Source organism: Spermophilus citellus (genome assembly GCF_964194105.1).
Source record: "Spermophilus citellus genome assembly, chromosome: 9".
In the NCBI taxonomy this organism is placed as follows: Eukaryota; Metazoa; Chordata; class Mammalia; order Rodentia; family Sciuridae; genus Spermophilus; species Spermophilus citellus.
In genome coordinates this window covers 99,021,636-99,042,510 of record NC_138191.1, presented here as the reverse complement: position 1 = coordinate 99,042,510, position 20,875 = coordinate 99,021,636, and the positions used below count along the sequence as shown (strand labels likewise).

Genomic DNA, 20,875 nt, shown 5'->3' with positions numbered 1-20,875 from the left:
AAGAGCATATTTACATAATGTGCTTTTTGGTCATTAAGGAAAAGGTAAATATCTAGATGTAATTAGAAGAAAATAAGACTTGGCTTATTTTACATTCATATTCTGTTTAAAATTTCTATGAAACTGGTAAGGTTTAGTGGCTCAGTCTCTAAGACCTTTTTTTTTAATTTTAGGGAAAAGTGTAGGCGAGACAGCTTAGATATCTATCTTTTATCATTGCAGAGTAAATTATCTTATTTATTTATTTATTTGTTTATTTAGAAAATTCAGATCTAGGTTTAATGTTGTCTTCCTAGGTATTCTCTACACCCATCTTCAGTTCCCAGTAGATACAAATAAGATAAATAATTAAACTGCAATTTAGGGGAATATTGGTCTCCAAGTAATTGGAAGTTTAATTATACTGCTTGAAAAGATTAAAAGCAGTGTTCCACTATTTACAAAATTATTTTAATTTCTACTTTAAAATGAATTAAAAGCAGAGGTCTTAGGAAGAAAGGGAGTGTTGATAAACTTGGGAGACAAAGCAGACAGAGCAGAGTTTGAATTGATATTTTAAGTTCTTAAGAGTGGTGTGTTTTCTTTGTAGTTCTGAATGATTGACTTTTACTGTTTGCAGTCAATCACATGATGGAACATAACTTAATGCAATGCCAAAAATATATGCTGTATTGAAAATGCATATACATCATCTATGGAAGAAATATGTTTAAGAATTTTTGTTTCTGTGTTTAGGAACTGTACACAGTGCACTAAAGTGGATTGATGTTATAACCTGTTTTTTTAATTCTTAATCCTGTAGCTTTTTGATGACAAGCTTCAAAACTGTAAAGATGATGAACAGAGAAAGGTAACTTAAATCACCGTGATTTTGACTTAAAAAAACCTTTTGGAAAATAACAGATACACCAATCAGTATTTTGACTATTATGATAGTATTATTGACTTATTGTAATAGTACTGTCAGTGAACCTTATGGGAATTTTCTAGTGAGTTTTTGTTATGATTTTGTAATTAAAAGATTAGTATACAAAACTTTAATATTATTCCTGTTTTGTAAGTTCTCTCATATATAATGTGTTGAAGGTGGAAAGTATATTTTATTAAATATACATATGGTCACTTCAGATACAAATAAATAAACGGGCAAGAATTGTCAGAACAAACAACTGACATATAAGGAAACATGCTTTAATTATAGTTCTACTGTTCTTCCCATCCTTGGATTTCTGATGTCTACTTTGTAGTTTGCATATTGTTTTCTCTTTTTTTGTGGGGGGTGCTAGGGATTGAACTCAGGTGCACTTAACCACTGAGCTACATCCCCAGCCCCATTTTGTATTTTATTTAGAGACAGGGTCTCACTGAGGTGCTTAGCACCTTACTTTTGCTGAGGCTGGCTTTGAACTCACGATCCTCCTGCGAACTCAGGATTCTCCTGCCTTGGCCTCCCTAGTACTGAAATTATAGGCATGTGCCACTGCCCCCAGGTTGTTTTCTCTTTTCTAAATTAGTATTTTCCCCTCTGCTGGCTAGACTTCTTGATGCAACATTGTTGTTATTATTTTCCCTTTTTTTGACTGTATCCTTGCATTTGACCCTTTAAGACTTGTTAATAGTAGTGACTCAGGTTCTAATTCACCTACCGTTAATTCTAAATTTCGTCAGTCCAGTCCACTGTCATTTTTAAAACAGTTTTGGAAAGGATAAGATGATTCTGAAAGAAAACATTTTAAAATTACATAATGAAACCTACAGAAAAAAAATCTTGTATTCAAAAAAGGAATAGAATGTTTTATATTAGTCTTACAAATCTTGAATTGAATCACATGAATTCCATTTAAGACGGTTTAACCAAAAAATGTCTTGAGTTTTTAATTTTAATGTTCTGTTTAGATTTAAAAATATAATCAAGTACTTTCTTCATAATTTTACATTTGCTTAAAATAATGAATACATTTCTAGTAAAATTCTTTATGACTAATCAGCAAAAACAAACTAGTATTTTTATATCTCTAATTATTTTTGTTTAAACTTATTTTTCACAGAAAATTGAAACTCTCAAAGAAACAACAAATGTAAGTTATGTGTTTGATAAACTGACTGTATTATAAGGTGCTGTATATGTTATCTCTGTATTAAGTTGCTGATATTGATAAGAACAATTGAGGCTTTAGTTTCTATGGATTTTTACACGGATGTTTTAAGAATTATATTAGCATCCAGAGGAATTTAAACCAATAAAATAATCCCTGTAATTGAAATTGACTTGATGTACCAATTTATCTATTTCTGGTCTTGCCTGAGATCCTTGGATAAAAGGTAATATGCATTCACTAGTGTAGGTTGAGTGAGTATCTCTTATACGAAATGCTTGGGACCAGAAGTAGTTCTAATTTGGGGTATTTTGGATTTGAGAATATTTTTGCACAAAATATTATTGTATCAAGTATGGAATTTTATACTCTGGCATCCTGTCAACATTCAAAAAGTTACAGATTTTGGATTTATTTTTTTGGGGGTGGGTGGTACTAGGGCTTGAACTAAGGGGCACTCAATCACTGAGCCACATCCCCACCCCTATTTTGTATTTTATTTTAGAGATAGGGTCTCATTGAGTTGCTTAGCACGTCACCATTGCTGAGGCTGGCTTTGAACTCACGATCCTCCTGCCTTAGCCTCCTGAGCATCTGGGATTACTGGAGTGAGCCACCGCACCCAGCTAGATTTTTTATTTTTAATTTTTGGATTAGGAATGCTCAACCTGTGTATATTCTCTTGTAATTAAAATATATTGAGATTCGATTTATATAGTGTACTAGCCTTCTGACATTATCTGACAGACTAATCATGGGATATCCTCAAGAGGAGGGCATCTTTTATATAGTATAGACTTTCGCATTTGAACTGATTTTTTGTATTTTTAAGCTTCAACATTATGCAACCATTTTATTTGAAGTAAGATCCTAAAATCCGTGTTTTGTTTTTATAGAGCATGGTAGAATCTATTAAACACTGCATTGTGTTGCTGCAGATTGCTAAAGTAAGTAAATTTACTTTCGATTACCTTCATGTAATGGATTCAGAAATTCTAATGGAATTTTCCTTTTAATAACCACAAAACTCAAGTTCTGAAATACTACCTTTCTATGATAAACTGAATTGTGGAATTACTGATATTGAACAACTGTTTTGTTTGGATGTTATCTTACTTATGTGTGTCTGTGCTGGTAACACTTTTTCTCAGTGGTTGGGAAGGAAGGGAGCACGTTTGAATTACTCACCCTTTCTTTCCCTTTTACCCATTTTTATAGGTTGGAACAAGGCCATCTTTTGCAAAATCTTTTTCAAAAGATTTTTTTTTTTAGAATATATAAGGGAATTAAATTTTAGCAGTCATTTTTCTTATCCATAATGCAGAAAGAATATAATGCAGGCATTTTAAAAATTATGTTTGCTATAGGTTTTTTTTTTTTTTTTTTAAGTAATGAAGTACATCAATGAAACCAGTGCTCTAATTGATGTTTTTACTCATGGAACAAAACATATTCTGTATTATTGTGGGTTAAAATTTTTATGTATATTGTCTGCTTTTCTGAAAGATTTACTTAAATATTGATTGCCTAAATTTTTCAAAAGAATTTTTATTTTTTGTGAATGAGCTTAATTTTTACAAAAGATTTTCCCCTTGTTATTCCTACCTATTTTTATCCTGCAGCTAAAAATATAGGTAGATAGCTCAGTGGACAGGTTAGAAATGATGTTTATGTGAGTTTTTCATTGTTGGTCTGCTTTACTTACTCAGTTACACATAGATGTTTGTTCAATTATGGAAACTTTTTTTCTGAGCACTGTTATTGATGCAGTGGGATAGGGCAATCAGTTTTTGTTTGAGTAGTAATGATATTATGCTTATAGGATAAAGGGGGAGTGAATTGTCATTTTCTTTTGAAGCAAGACTCAACATTAGCATACTTAAGTGTCAGAACTTAGGGCTTGCATTCACCTTATAGATATTCTTGACCACTATGCCTGCTTCCTATATGTCTCTAAACTTTTCATCTACTTTTGTGGATCAGAATCTATTCTGAAGCTAAGAAGAAGGGAGGATAGGGCTGGAGGGATGAAAGGAGTAAGATTTTTGGTTTAGTTTTTCTTGGCTCTTGAATTACATGGGTGAATGCAGGCCTACAGTTACCCAAAACCTGTATATATTTAACTAGTAAACTACACCAAAAGTGTGTAGTTGAATAGGTATTTTAGGGCATTTATATTTCCTTCTCTGGAAGATGTTAGAAGAAGAAGTGATACAGTGTGTAGGCCTGTTAGAGTCATCTCTGGAAACCACTCAGGATTTTAGATAGCTGTACAACAGTTCACTCCAAGCTTTTTCACATTTTATCCACTCATCAAGAACATTTTTTGGTGTGCTTCTCTTTGAAGTGTGTTTTGGTTCAACGTATTAAAGCTCTTTTCTAGAACTTTCTATAATTTAGTCTGAACATGCAACCTATTTTCATCCAGCTCAATAGACCTACATTTCAAGGTCCTTCAGAATGAGTAATTCAGGCCAAATAAATGGAGTTGGACTTTTTATTTAATTTCAGAAGGAAGTTTTATTATTAAGGGTTTTTTTTATGTGTAAATACAACTCTCCTGTGCCCATATGAACTGTGTATGTCTGTAACCTAATTTAATTGTAAATCAGACCATATTACTTGCCTAATCAAAAATGCTTTTCCATTTTATTTGAAATGAAATCTAAACTACTTAGCATAACATACCATTTGAGCCATTACTACTCTCTTCTTTTCTCCTATCCTTGCTTAATCATACCATTCAATAACATTGGCCTGTTCTAGGGATTTTTACTTGCTTTTCCCTTCACCTGGAGGGAACTTCCCATAGATTTCCATCAGACTCCACTCCCTTATTTCACTTGATTCAGATTTCTGCCAAATAAAATGTCTTTGGAAAAACCTCCCTGGCACCTCTACCTAAAATAATTTCTAACTCCCACTAGTTTCTTTTAATCATGGTCTTGTATCACTAACCAAATTTACACAGTATATTTGTTTATATGTTATCTCTACATGAGAGTCAAATCTTATGGCAGCCTGAGCTGCCATAACAAAATAATATAGATAACAACAGAAATTTCTCATTTTGGAAGCTGAAAGTTCAAGATCAAGGCTCTGACCTTTTTCATTTCTGATGGGGGGGCTTCCTTTTTGGTCTGGAGACACCCTTTAAATTCATATAGTCTTTCCTTGATGTATGTACACAGAGAAAGCATAAGTTCTCTGGTCATTCTTCTTTTATGGATACTGATCCTATTTATTCAGAGCCCCATGTTTTTTACCTTATTTAGCCTTAATTAAATCCTTAGAAGCCTGTATCCAGTTATAGCCACTTTGAGGATTAGACCTTCAACATAGGAATTTGGTGGAGGGGGGCATAGACATTCAGTCAATAATAACAATGTATTCTCAGTATCTTTAATATTTGCCTGCCACATAATTGAATGATTTTTCTTTTTCTTTTTTTTTTTTTTTAAAGAGAGAGTGAGAGAGGAGAGAGAGAGAGAGAGAGAGAGAGAGAGAGAATTTTTTTAATATTTATTTTTTAGTTCTCGGCGGACACAACATCTTTGTTGGTATGTGGTGCTGAGGATCGAACCCAGGCCGCACGCATGCGAGGCGAGCACGCTACCGCTTGAGCCACATCCCCAGCCCCGAATGAATGATTTTTCTAATGCATAATTTTTTAAATGATTGCTTGGTTTATATTTATACCTATATTTCCACTATAGGTATGATTCATTTCATTTAGCTGCCTTTACTATGCTGTGATGAAATTTTGTTTTTAATTGTAGGTGGACACAGTATTTTATTTATTTTTATGTGGTGCTGAGGATTGAACACAGTGCCTCACATGTGCCAGGTAAGTGCTCTACCACTGAGCCATAACCCCAGCCCAGAAAATTCTTATATGTTAATCGTTAGGCAAACCTAAACAGTTAACTGATCTGTGATTAAGAGACAGTGTTTTGGGGGCTAGGGTTGTAGCTCAGTGGTGGAGCACTTGCCTGGCACATGTGAGGCACTGGGTTTGATCCTCAGCACCGTAAATAAATAAATAAATAAATAAATAAATAAATAAATAAATAAATAAATAAATGTGTTGTGTCCATCCACAATTAAAAATATTTTTTAAAAAAGATACAATGTTTTAAAGTAATAATAAGAAGCAACATTGCACAATCTTAAAGAACATAGACTGTGGACCCAGAATGAGTTTGATATCAGTTCCATCACCAGAGCAAGTTTGTTTATCCTTTCTGTGCTTTGCTTTATATTCTGTGTAAAACAGTGATATTAATAGTACACCTACCTCTTACTTATATTGTGAAATTTAAATGGATTACTATTTGTAATGTTCTTAGTACCAGACATATTGAGCCCTAAGTATTTCTTAAATATAAAAAAATTTAGGAAGGTAAATTTAAAGTGACAATATAACATTTTAATAAAAATGGGAGAACTTCTATCCAGTGATGGAAATATAAATTGTCATATCCACTTTAGAGGACTATTATTCATTGGCAGGTTAATAAAGGAGGGTGATAATGCCATCTAAGACTTCACAGTGATCCAAGAAGTTGACTAATTTAAACTTTTTTGAGGCTGATATATATTCTAGCAGAAATAAAATTTTATTCTTCAAGTCTGTAAGTATTTTTTTTTTTCACTTGCTTGGTAGTATCTTTTGAAGTATAGAAGGTTTTAATTTTGGTGAAGTCCAACTTATCAGTCTCTTTTATTGCTGTGTCTTTGTTGGCATATCTAAGAAATCATAGCTTGATCTAATGTCACACAGATTTTGTTCCCATGTTTTTTAAATTTTAGCTCTTTAAGTCTACTTTGAGTTAATATTTGTGTTGTGATATGAGGTAGGGACCCAAATTTGTTTATTTTTTGTCTTGTGAATGAATATGCAGAATCCCAGTCCCTTTTGATATCTTCTCAACATATAATTAGGAAGTTTATGAGCATAAAATTAAGAGGGCATTCACTAGACTACATTGCCTCATTAGAGAGGTGGGGATATGTTTCTTTTTTTTTTTTTTTTAATGATGGACATGGTTTAAAAAATACCAGAGTTTATAATTATGGTCAAAAGTCTCCCAAAATTATGTGGTGCTCGTGTTTTTGTTGACTATCATATTTTCAGATCTAAGTCATGCTGGTATGTTCAAAAAAGAGAATAACCATCATGTATAAGAATGAAGGGACTAATAGTTTGATGAGCTCTTTCAACTATGCCTTGTCCCTGTGGATTGTATGGGATTCCTGTTATATGAGTAATGCCAAATGATGAGCAAAATTGTTTAAAAGAGGTAGAAGTATAACCAGGGGCATTATCTGTTTTTAACTGTTTTGGAACGCCCACAGTGGCAAAATTTTGTAAGCAATGAGCTATAACATCTTTAGTTTTTTCTCCGGCATGAAGGGAGCCCATCAAAAATCCAGAAGAAGTATCAACTGTAACATGCAAATATTTTAATTTTCCAAATTCTGGCAAGTGTGTGACGTCCATCTGCCAAATATGGTTAGGTATCAATCCTCTAGGATTGACTCCAAGATTAACTTGTGGTAAAAAGGTCACACAATTTTGACATTGTTTTATTATTTGTCTAGCTTGTTCCTTAGTTATTTTAAAACGCTTTTGTAAAGTATTAGCATTGACATGGAACCTTCTATGAAAATTTATAGCTTCTTCTATTGTAGAGAAAATATGTATGTCATGTGTAGTTTTATCTGCTAAATCATTGCCCAAACTAAGGGCTCCAGGCAATCCTTTATGTGCCCTGATATGTCCTATAAAGAATGGATCTTTTCTGTCCCAGTAGGAAGTAACATTGGACTCTTTCTTTGTTTCATTAAAATAATTAATATTGAATTCAATAGAATCTCTGGTTGAGATTTTGCTTTACCTCACCCATTAAAAGGCAACTTGTAGTTTATTTAGAAAATAAAAACAAGAAAGGAGAAAGGGGAAAAGTGAGTGTAATAGAACAAAAATCCTAGAATTTATATGGGAGTGGTTGATAGTAAGGCATGTAACAGCCTGTGGGTTTATATTTGACACTGCCTTAAAAAATAAACCACAATGGCAACTCAAATAATAACTGATTTAGAGTAGCATATGCTACTAATCGAGAATTTTTTAGGGGGGAAATGTTAGATGTTTATCTTAAACTGTACTAAGAAATGCTGGTTTTAAATGTGATATACTTTGTCAGTAATCTATTGCCTTTTAACAATTCACCCCAAATTTTGAGTGTCTTAAAATAACTTAGTCACTTATTTTCCGCACAGTTCTGCATTTTGGGTAGGCTTCATGGCTTGTCTCTGCCTTGTTCAACCTTGGCTTGATTAGAGGCTGGAGGATCCACTTTCAAGATGGCTCACTTACATGGCTAAGAAGTTGGGTGGGGTTGGGAGGGTTACGTTCCTCTCCATATAGTTCTTTTCATGACGGCTTGGGCTTTCTCACAGCGTACTAGGGTTCCAATAAAACAAGATAGAGGTTTGTGGCATTTAGAAGTCAGAATAATCATTACTCTTATACTGGTTGGTAGATAACAGTCACAATGTTGAATCCAGGTGGATTCAAAAGTAGGGAACATGATGTCTGCCCTTTTTTAAAAATATTTTTAAATTATTTATGGACCTTTATTTTATTCATTAATTTATATGTGGTACTGAGAATTGAACCCAAAGCATCATACATGCGAGGCAGGTGCTCTACCACTGAGCCACAACCCCAGCCCGATCTCTGCTTTTTTTTTTTTTAAGAATTTAACCTTTATTTATTTGTTATTGTTTACTTGTTTTTATGTGGTGCTGAGAATCGAACCCAGCCCTCATCTGTCCTAGCTAGCGCTCTACCGCTGAGCCACAACCCTAACCTGGTCTCTGCCTTTAAATGGAGTTATTTGGGCTGGGGATGTGGCTCAAGCGGTAGCACGCTCGCCTGGCATGCGTGCCGCCCAGGTTCGATCCTCAGCACCACATACAAAGATGTTGTGTCTGCTGAAAACTAAAAAATAAATGTTAAAATTCTCTCTCTCTCTCTCTCTCTCTCTCTCTCTCTCTCTCTCTCTCTCTCTCTCTTTAAAAAAAATGTTTTAAATGGAGTTATTTTTGGACATTTTAAGCTACCATATGTTTATAATTCTAAGAAAGCCTTTTGGAAAATCAGTCTAATATTTAGAAATTAGAAGAGGAAAACCAAAAATCAATTAAATTTTTATCTAAGCAAGACACTTTCTTTTCCATTTTTCTTTCTCTGTAAGTTTCAGTAATTTATTTTCAACTTTCTTTGTATTCAGAATTACTGAAACTTTGGGTGCTTTAAATATATAGTTAACTTAGTTGTGCAAATAAAAGGGAAAATGTCAACTTGAATTATGAGAATATTAAAATGGAGGTACTTTCAGGGGTTTGTAAAATACATGCATCATGCCAAGGGTTCCCAAGACCACCTGTGGGTTTGGAGATTATCTAGAAGGACTCGCAGCTGTGACCTACTACAAAATCAGGAAAATGAAAAGACACAAGGAAATGTCCAGAGCAAACCAAGCAAGAGTCTTATCCCAGTGGAGTCATATAGGATGTATTTAATTCCTCCAGTAACAAATCATGATTTGTTATCTACCTAGGAAAACTCATTAGACACCCCTTGCCTAGAGATTTTATTGGAGGATTGTCACATATGCACTCTCTTGACACTTAATACCATTCCAGATTTAAAGAAGAAAATCGGGTGTTCAGCATAAACCTTAGTGCTTCCATAAACAGCATAGCTACGTTGAGCCACTCTAACCAATTATGCTGGTAGGAACTTTAAAGGACAGTTTTGCAATCATGTTTTTCTAAGGAGCCATTCCAGGACTGCTATGTTAATTCTTTTCTGCACATATACTTGAAAGAAATTATCCTAAGTCTTCAGATTGCTCTTGTTTGATGCTTTGGTGTATAGATTTCTGGAAAAAAAAAACACAAATAAATGAGCTATAGGTTGGCTGTTATGTTTAAAATCAAAACCAAAGATTAGTTTCTACTCAAACTTGGAACAGTGGTACTTGCCTGTAATCCCACTGACTTAGGATGCTGAAGCAGAAATGTGATCACAAGTTTGAGGACAGCCTGGGCAACGTAGTTGAGAACTTACCTCAAAAAATAAAGAGGGCTAGGATATAACTCAATAGTAGAGCACTTACCTAGCATGCAGGGGCACTGGGGGCAAATCCCTAGTATCACAAAGAAAAACAACAATAAAAAACTTGAAAGTTTCCAGATAGGTTACGGTTAAAACCTTAAGCATTTTGTTTAAATACATTAACTGCATAATACTAAAATGTGAACTTTTTCCCCTGTGATTATGTTTGCTGCTTTAGAGAATTATTCTTTTACCAAAAAAAAAAAAAAAAGAGTTGGGGGGACTGTGACAACCCAAAACCTGGTTTCTCTTGGCTTTATATTTGGAATCTCTCCAAGGTATCTAATAGAAGTAATACTATTATATTTCTGTGTCTATCTGATGTCTTTATTTTTGTATTACATTTATATTATTATACCTTTAGATAAAGCAAAAGATAGAGTATTAGTTTTCCCTTTATTATTAATATTTTTTAGTTGTAGATGGACACAATGCCATTTATTTATTTTCATGTGATGCTGAGAATCAACCCCAGTACCTAACATACGTTAGGCAAGTGCTCTGCCACTTAGCAACAACCCCAGCCCAGTTTTCCCTTTATTAATAAAAACTAAATTTTATGCAGATTGTGGTGGCATACACCTTTAATCACCACTTCTTGGGGGCTGAGGCAAGAGGGTTGCAAATTTGAGGCCAGCCTGGGCAATGTAGCAACCATTTTACACAAATGGACATGAAGAAATTCAAAAAAGATAGTTTTTTTAGGTCATAGTATTCTAAAAATATACCAATCTTAATAATCATCTTACCTTTAAACATTTTTAAGGTGTTTTTTTTTTTCTTCCCTACATTTCTCTCAGTACAGACTTTCTCCCCCAAATATTTGATGGTTACTTCCTATATATATAGTACTTGTCCAGGAAGTATTTTTTCATCTCTTGAGGATGAGACAGTCCCAAAAGATTGCTCATTCCTCCTGTATGCATCCATGTTGGTCACTGAGGCGCTCAGGAGAGTGGGAAGGAAGAGGATTGAAGAGTTCAAGATATATAAGATGAATTCTTAGGTTCCTTCCACATGAGGAATGAGTGTGTGTTGGCAACTCCATCACCTTCCCACTCTTTAAGTATATCCTTGTAGTGGCAAGCCAAAATAGCTTATTTGTTAAGAGCATGAATTCTGGAATGAGACTGATTGTATTGGAACCCTGGCTCCCTCTATTTCAGTTTTCTCATCTGTCAGGGGGAATAATAATAATAGAACCTATATTATCGGGTTGTTGTTGGAATACATGAGTTAATATACATTAAAATGCTTGCCAGGTATTAAGTATTGGCTGCAACATCATCATAGTACAGATATAGCAATTATGGTTACTGAAACAAAAACAATTACTTTTTTTTTAGGAAGTAATAGTCTAATTCTGACACCAGTAACCCGAATATGTGCAGTTGTGTCCATTTCAAGTTTTTCAGGGTATGTGATTGCCACACCTTGAAAGTACAGTGAGAGTTTGGGAATTGTAGGGATTGGCATAAATGACTATAAAGTTTAAGCTAAGAAATATTTAGGATCTTCAACCCTAAATTAGTACATCACTTTTAATTGTTAGTGCAATTACGACTTCAGTTTAATAGGTTATTTCCTCAGCAAACTTAATTAAAATGTCTATGTAGAAAATGAATTGTCATGCTATTGATGTTGATTGTTTTGTAGCTAGCAATGGAGTTATGTTTGGCTAGGAATGTACAAATGGAATTTGTACATACATTGTAGTAATACATTGTAGTATTCTAACACTATTGCTTACGTAGTAAAATAAGCTTTCTTAGTAGAAAAAGTACACATGGGATTACTTAAATAAAAGAATAAAGTTAATATTCTTAACATTTTTCCTAAAGGACCAGAGTAATGCAGAGAAGCACGCAGATGGAATTATAGTAAGTTTAATCTAATCTTTTGTTTCCTTTTACTTCTGCAGAGCATTATAACCAGTCATGTCAGGAGAAACCTGAATTTCTACTCATTTTTCAACGCAAATTCCTTTTTTCACTTACTCACTGCTTTTTGTTATTAACTCTTGCAATTTTCTGTGAGCTCTTTAAGTTGGCCATCTTTCAACAATCATTTGGAGAGGAAATGACAATCTTAAAATTATTTCTGAGTATTGGTTTCAATTGAATCACTTTGCATGTGTTACTTGATGGGTTAATCATGGTATGAAAACAGCTTTTATAATTAAATAAGGCATAAGCAGGAAGTAGCCTCTCTTTTTGCCCTGAAACTTTACAAATGTCAGCTTGTCTAAGATCTGGAAACATTTTGTAAATCTTCACAACCATCTCATGTTTATGAAAGGATGAGCATGTTATTTTTATATTTGGCTTAAAATGGAAAGCAGAAGTTAGATATCTGTGTTGTTTGCATATTTCTTAAGAAGGCAAAATACAAAAAATATCTTTGAAATATGAATTAAATACAGTATAATTTCTGTTTCTGTGATCAAAGTGTGAGCCCTAGTGATATAATACAATTACATGAAATAAATACAACATAATATCTTACTGAGATATCATTGAAGATTGTTAGCCTCATGGGAAAGGACTGTATGTGTTCGTTTCCAGTAACTCCTGGTCCCCAAAGACTACTCCTAAGGAAGCTTGTGTTGGCAGTTATTTTCATGTCCTTTCCCTCTAAGCCAAAGTTAATTGTGTTAAAAAATGGACAGGATTTTATAAAGCATACCAAAAATGTTTGATTACTTGCAGTTATGAGCATTTGTCAAGTTTATACTCAGAGGAAATTTAAACTTGTAGAAAGCAAACATATTTGATTCATTTGCCCAAGAACTGAAGCATTTTTCTTTGAGAGTTTTTATTTTGAAGAAAAGAACTGTTCATGATGTCTTAGATCCACATTGCTTGGACTTACATTACAGCCCTACTGCTTACTACCTGAGATCTTTAAGCAAGTTACTTAACCTTTCTGATTCTTATTTTCCTTATTGATAAAGAAAACTGAAAGGTTCTGCCTTCAAATGTTATAAGGTACAGAGTGATCACGTAGTATTCAATAAATGTTAGCTGTGTGTACTTATATGTATATATAGTTCATTATATTATTTTGCATGAGTTTCATTAATGTCCTAACAAATTAGGGCCTGAAGATTATTTGTTTGAACTTCTGAAACTCCTGCACATTTTTCAAAGCAGTATATAGAATATAATTTTACATACTTTAACCTGAAGTTGATTGACCAAGAACCATAGATAAATGTAGAATAGTTACTGTTTTCTATCAAAGACAATAAGATTGAATACTTTTAATATACATAATGTCAAAAAGACAAAACTATATATAAAACTAACAAACTTAGTTATAGATCTTATTAGCTTTTATTTGTGATTCATGGATTGTAGAACCTCTATCCTATTAAAATAGAATGAGATCTACTGGGCAGTACCGAACAATGGGTTTTGTAGGTTAGGAACAAGGAAACTGAACAGTAGAAAAACTGATTGGTTAACATCAGGTTATTTTTTTTGTAACCTGGGTTAAAGCAGAGAGGACTTCATTATTACACTGAATCAGATAGATGGGAATCTCCTATGTTCTGGAAAAACTGATCTCCTTTGAATTTCAGTTTGATTATGCAGCATTTAGCATGAGTGACTTCATTTGGTTTGGTCTCATCTGTTGGGGCTAAATATAGGAGCTTAGTTCAAAACAGTAATTGCCATAATTTTCATTTAACAATATAAAGAAGTTTAAAAAGGTATTTTCTTGGGTTGACAAGCCTAATATTAGAACATTTCATTTGGAAAGATTATATCCAAAAGACAAAATTCTGGTACCTGATTACTTTGATTCCAAAGTTACTTTATTTATTAGTCTCTTCAATGAGAGGGTTAAGGAGGTGATATATTCTCATTCCTTTGGATTAGAGCATTAGTGGTGGGATTTGCCCTTATGAAACACTTGGAGTCCTTTAGAGAAAAGCACTTTGTAACAAAGAATTTAAAGAGTAGCTCCAAGACTTGTTAAGATGCTTGTATAATGACTTGATCTAGATCTGAAAAAAGAATCTTAAAGTAATAATAGGAAGCCCATAGAGACCATATAATCCATTTTTTATTTATTTTATAGGCTGGATTAACTGAGACGCACAGATAAGATGCTTGAGGGGTCTAAGGAATTAAAATCCCAAGGCTCTGTTTTTATCCTTTTCTCAGTGCTTCAGAACATTCCCTACTTTTCTAAGTTTTTGATTAATAATGATTACTTTCAGGGTATTTTTCCTAAATGTCTTTTATTTCTCAGTTAGAATATCTATGATAAGAGGACTATTGTAGTGAAAAAAATCATAATTCTTGTGTGGTTTAAGAGATCCGACTTAATGATTTTAAAATGTTTGTAGATAGGGATTTTCTTGATTTTTTAAAAAAATTATTCAGACATTAATTGAAAACACTACAAAAACTTAATATTGTTAGTTGATTTTTAAAGTTTTTACAGATACTTTTTTGGGATTAGTCATTAGCCACGACCTGGATTTAAAATTCATCCAGACCTTCTTCCCCATTATTAAAAAAAAAAAAAAAATCAGTAAGCTGCGTAGAGTCTTGTTTTTAAAATGTCATTGGGCTGTCAGAGTAATTTTTCTTGGAATCACAGAAACCTGGACTCCTCCCCGCTAAAATTATGCCTTCTATTTGTTTGTTTCCTTTTCTGTAGTCTCAAAAAGAAAGCCTTCTTCCCATACTTAGTAGAAGGTACATCTTTGCCTTGAGTGACCATAAAACTGGACATTGTGTGACACAGAGTGGTGGATAGCAGTGGTCTAGGATGGAAAGATGAGATCTTCATAGTGTAGATCCATTAGCGTAATGATAGGTACCAATTTTATTAACACCAAAGAAATATTTATGATGAATTGTTTTTGAAGCACTGAATTGAGAGGTTATTGTTTTTGCTTCTTCAAATCTTCTTCACACCATTTTATAACTCCTAAGTTTTTCCAGTTAGCTTTACTATCTTATTTGGACAGTAATTGATTCATTTTCTTTTCTTACTGTGCTTTTTTAGAAGAAACTCTTACATGTCTGTGTAGAAAAAGTGTTTCATTTTCTCTTTGCATTTTGACTCTCCTTATCTATATAGCTGCCTTCAGGATTTTGCTGTCAGGAATGGGGCATTTTACTCACATGGGAGGGTTAGCACAAGAAGAACAGTTAATTAAAAATAACTACATTGTGTTTCTTTATCTCAGAGTACTATTAATCCTGTAGATGCAATATATCAACCCAGTCCCTTGGAACCTGTAATCAGCACAATGCCTTCCCAGACTGTCTTACCTCCAGGTATAGTATTTGGAAAAATGTTTCACAGATTCATTGATGAGAAAAAATTTACCTTATATGGTCATTATAGTAATCTTAGTATTTTCTGTGTGTGTGTGTGTTTTTTTTAAGTAAATAAAATGATCATCAAAAATAATACAGCTGAGGGGCTGAGGTTATGGCTCAGCAGTAGAGCGCTCGCCTCGAATGTGTGAGGCCCCAGGTTCCATCCTCAGCACCACATAAAATTAAAAAAAATAAGTGTATTGTGTCCAACTACAACTAAAATATAAATATTTTAAAAAACAGCTGAAAGTGGTAAAATAAATTAATAGTATTTTGATATGGAAACTTTTGAAGTATGATGAAAGGGGCTTTAGTGTTCAGAGATGGAAGGCAACATGGACTTGGATATGCTAATAGGACAGAATTATTTATTTATTTTTTTTGTACTGGAGATTGAACCCAGGGGTGCTTCATTTACCATTGAGTTACATCCCCAAACTTTTTTTTTTTTTTTTTTTTTTTTTTTTGAGGTACAGTCTCACTAAGTTGCTCAGGGCCTGACTAAGTTGCTAAGGCTGGCCCTGAACATGTGGTCCTTCTACCTCAGCCTCCCATGTTGCTGAGATTGCGGCTGTGCGCCACTGTGTCTGGCTGGTAGAACAGAATTTTTTGACCCAGCATTCATGACTATCAAAGAAAACTTAGCATACCTTAATCTACTTAAGGGTAATCCAGGAATATTCAATTTGGAGGTATTCTTTTTTTTAATTTTTAATTTTTTTAAACATTTATTTTTTAGTTGTAGGTGGACACAATACCTTTATTTTATTTTTATGTGGTGCTGAGGATCGAACCTAGTGCCTCACATGCTTTTGTGAAATCCTTTTATGAATTTTTTGCTCCTTAAGAGAATGAGCTTAATATTACTTTGAGTACTAAAGAGGAGATACTGTGCCCTGTTTCACATTTTATGTGGTTTGGGACTTAGAACACATTATCAACAGAAGCATGTATTGGTTCTACAAAATAGTTATACAGAGCATTTGCCTATCATAGCTGGTATCTTGATATCTTGCCTGCATATTATCATTGAGTTTAAGAGGCTAATAGGTCAGAAAGAAGGAGTAGCATGAAACCTAATAAAATACTGTTTTAGAAATTTCTGAACTTTGTGATCTTGAATCCCAAACAATTGCAGTCAACAACAGTGTGTGTGTTTGGCTGTTTTCTCTAACTTATTTCACATATTCAAATCTAGAACCAGCTCAGTTGTGTAAGTCAGAGCAGCGTCCGTCTTCCTTACCCGTTGGACCTGTATTAGCTACCTTGGGACATCATCAGACTCCAACACCAAATAGTACAGGTACAGATTTGTGTAATCTTTTTTTCTTACAACTCTCCATTAACATTTACGATTTGTGTATGACTCCTAATGAGTAAAAGTTGAAGGAATATGATGTATATTTCTATTATAAATAGTTTTATCATTATAGTACATACCTGAAATAGTTAACTTTGTTATTGAATCAGAAGCTTTAGTAAATAATTATAGTTTAAATAAAATATTGCAGGGTTTTGTGTAGCTTAATAATTATTTGGGATTCATATTGAATTTTGGGGGAAATTTACTCAAGTTAGACTTTTGTGTACTTTCTTAGTGAAAAGAGATCAGACAAGGGGCTTGGGTTGTGGCTCAGTGGTAGAGTACTCGCCTAGCATGTGTTAAGCCTCAAGTTCGATCCTCAGCATCACATACAAATAAATTAAGATATTGTGTCCAACTAAAAAATAAACATTTAAAAAAAATGAGACACGTGAAATAAATCCTTTTAAAAAAAAGAGAGATCAGACAATATAGAAATATACAGAAAAGCTGAAAGTCCTCATTAGCACCCTTCCTCGATTTACACACATGTTTGTACAAATGCACAAATGTAATTTTATTTAGTTGTTTTCATGTTCATATAATTAGGTCTACAGCATTCTTTTTATAGCTGCCTGGTAGGTGTTACCTCTTTTTTCATTAATGCACATTTAAGTAGTTTCCAGTATTTTCCTGTTATAGCAATATTTTTCAGTGATATTTTTGTACGGTACCTTTGGCACATAAACATTTATTAGTTTTTCACATTTTTTGCCACTTCATTTTAATTTACATCTGCTTAATTTGTTTAGAATTATGGGCTTTATTTTTTTCTCTAATTTACAGGTATACTATTCATGTTAGATATTAGATTTTTTTTTAAACATTAAATTTATGTTATACTACCTATAGAACCAAATTCAAGGAAGCACTGAGTGCTTTGGACCCTGTTAAGTCAGAAAACCAAGGGCAGAACCACTCTTGAGAAATGGGAGATCAGCCCCACTTCTTCCTCTGCAGATTTCTTTCTGGATAGGACTTTTCTTATGTAATAATGATAAATTCCCATGTGATTTAGCCTATTTCAAATCTTGAATTTGTGAATGCACTGATCCTGTTGTGTTGGTCTTTAATATTTAACCGTGTGGGCAATCTCTTCTGAATTTTGAAAGAAAAAAGGTCAACAATAGCCCTCTTAGAAGCTCTTGGGAAAATGCAAATAAAGAATTTGAGTATAAAGAAGTTGAAATGTTTTGGCTGACTTCTGTATTTTGTGAACTGAGTCACAGTTCATTCATATTGACAATAGTACCAGTGATTTTTGTTTGTGGTTTATAAGGTTGGATTGTGAAGCAGACAAAATTTATCTGTTGAAAAATAGATAAAACTATTTACTAATCTTGAAAACAGGAGGAGCTTTTCCTTAGATTAATTTTAGTGTGATTATCTTTTTCAGAAGTATTTCAGAAAGCGATTATTTCAAGAATCTTACTATTGTGATTTTTGTCTTGTTTGAGCTTTCATCCTTACTTCTACTTTCTCCACCCTCCTTTCCTTTCCTTTTTTCACTAATGTGAAAAACAAAACAAAAAAAATAAAACTAAGAAATCATTTTGTTTGCTCTCATAAAGGTGCTCCCAGTTATTTGGTTTGTAGTTCCCAAACTCATTTTCTTCTTAGACCCATTTTCAGTGGTGTGATTACCTGGAGTACTTGCATGTTACTTAATTATTTGTAATTCCTAGTCTAACTTCTCCTATTCCAATAAGAGAAAGTTTCTTTCCTATCTTATTTCTGCTGTTGGAGAAAAAAAGAGAATTTAAAGTTATTTGCGTAGGTAAGTTACCTTTTGAATTTCCACAATTACTATTTTAAAAGTATTTTTGTGAACATGGCAACCAAGTGTGACAGACTGATTTGCTTTTTCTTAACTATTGAACCAAAGATACAGGAATGGATTAAAAATCTGCAGGTAGCGTTAGATTCATTTTCATTGTTGTTACCTTCCATTTCTTCCAGATCTGTAACCTTGGATTTTGATTGCCATCAGTGATTTACTTTACATTAGCCTCTAGCAGGTATCTGCATAAATTAGCATGAATTATGTGACAGACTTAGATACATAGCAAATTAAGTTGATCTCAATTCTTTGTTTAATATATATTTTGGCTTTATTGCTCCACTTATGCCAGCTGATCATTTCAGATTTGATAGTAGTCGTCTTTATCTGGCCTTCCATATCTTTGGTTAGACTCTTTAGGAATAGGAAGACATTCTTCCTAGCCTTTTCCTCTTCTGCATTCTTTTCCATACTAGCCCTCTGTTTTTATTTCTGTCCCCGAGCCCCAGGCATCTGACTTATGCTTAGGTGGAAAAGAAATGAGGAGCATGTGTAGTGTGTGCTCAGAACTTTGTGCAGAGGTTTAGAATTTTTCATGTGACTTCTATGAAAAAGGAATAATGTGAATGGAATATCCTGAACAGTATTCTAACATTTGTGTAGTGTTGCTATTTTTTCTGTATGTTTTCTATATGGTATATTTTTCATTGGGTCTTAGTATCTGGCCTCTAGTATAAAATAAGAGTTTTGGCTTCCCATTGGTACTGGTGTCTGTTTCAAGACTTCAGTATCACAGTTCACATAATCAAAAGCACTGCCTTCCTAATATTAAAGAGAAATTCACCTTAAATTATAGTTTGGGGATATAGAATCTTTTTTATTTATTTAAAAGGCTATTTCCCCTTTCTGTAACATGATAGGCCTTTTCCTTGTTTACTTTAAATGTTGATTTTCTTTACAAATAGTGTGGAGACTTCTAACTTAACCAAACTTTTGATCTTAAAAAGGTCTGCTTTGCCCCATCTCCCTAATTACCAACATTTTTGCCCCTAATTTAAACCTTTTTAACTTTCTAGGCAGTGGGCATTCACCACCTAGTAGCAGTCTAACTTCTCCAAGTCATGTCAACTTGTCTCCAAATACAGTCCCAGAGTTTTCTTACTCTAGCAGTGAAGATGAATTCTATGATGCTGATGAATTCCATCAGAGTGGCTCATCCCCAAAGCGCTTAATAGAGTAAGTACATGAATAAAATGTGTATTTAAAAGACTCCTGGTTTTTAAAGATATAATTTGATTTTGAGACTGATGATAATGAGAGACTTGCTTTATAAAGTCTGCTAAAAGAACAACCTACTTTTCATTGGCTTATTGAGCAAAGTGAGTTCTAAGGGAGTTTTGCTTTTATTGCAGATTTAATCCAAATATAATTAGTAGCATCATTGTGGTAATGTTCCAACAATGTAAGTTCAACTCTGGAAACTTCTATAGCACCAACATTAGGAAAGGATCTAATCTGATTGCGCAAGCTATGAAGTATTATACAAGTAAGAGCAACTTAGAGTCTGTTGGGGGAACAGATAGACATGTATAATCCACAGAAGATACAAGGTATGGTGTTTTAGTCTGTTTTAAGCTGGGTAACTATAAACTGGGTAGATTATAAACAACAGAAACTTATTTCTCACATTCTGGATGCTGGGAATTCCAAGATCAAGTTGCTCACCGCCTTGGGTGTCTGGTGGAGGGCTTGCTTTCTGGTTCATGGATGGCACCTTTGAATGGTTTGTTCTCACATGATGGAAGAGGCAAGATGGCTCTCTAGGACCTCTCTAAGACTAACCCTATTCATAAGAGTACCACCTCACAATCTAACTACTACCCAAAAGCTGTACCTCATACTATCACATTGGTCATTGAGTTTCAACATATGACTCTGGGGAGGACACAGACATTAAGACATGCAGTAAGAATAAGCACAAGCACAGAAAGCCATGGGACATTTTGAAGTCTTAAGAAGTCAGGGAAGGATTCCCAGAGGGAAGATTTGGCGGGGGTGGGGGATGGGGGGTGGTGGTAATGATCCAAAGGTGAGATGTGG

General features: G+C 33.7%; 1 protein-coding gene across 17 annotated transcripts in view; it reads left to right on the top strand.

The window, feature by feature from the left end:
- Window positions 1–20,875, top strand: part of OSBPL9 (oxysterol binding protein like 9) — a 147,302-nt gene that overhangs the window by 100,763 nt on the left and 25,664 nt on the right. For 11 of the 17 annotated variants that reach the window (XM_081306428.1, XM_081306424.1, XM_081306415.1 and 8 more), the window contains 7 exons: window positions 803–850; window positions 2,049–2,078; window positions 2,993–3,043; window positions 12,129–12,167; window positions 15,497–15,587; window positions 16,831–16,935; window positions 19,852–20,011. In XM_081306428.1, coding sequence (XP_081162554.1) covers window positions 803–850; window positions 2,049–2,078; window positions 2,993–3,043; window positions 12,129–12,167; window positions 15,497–15,587; window positions 16,831–16,935; window positions 19,852–20,011 — 524 coding nt within the window. Of the gene's footprint in view, window positions 1–802; window positions 851–2,048; window positions 2,079–2,992; window positions 3,044–6,711; window positions 6,731–12,128; window positions 12,168–15,496; window positions 15,588–16,830; window positions 16,936–19,851; window positions 20,012–20,875 lie in introns of those variants that run through there. The other 6 variants (XM_081306427.1, XM_081306425.1, XM_081306419.1 and 3 more) reach the window with 4 other exon arrangements.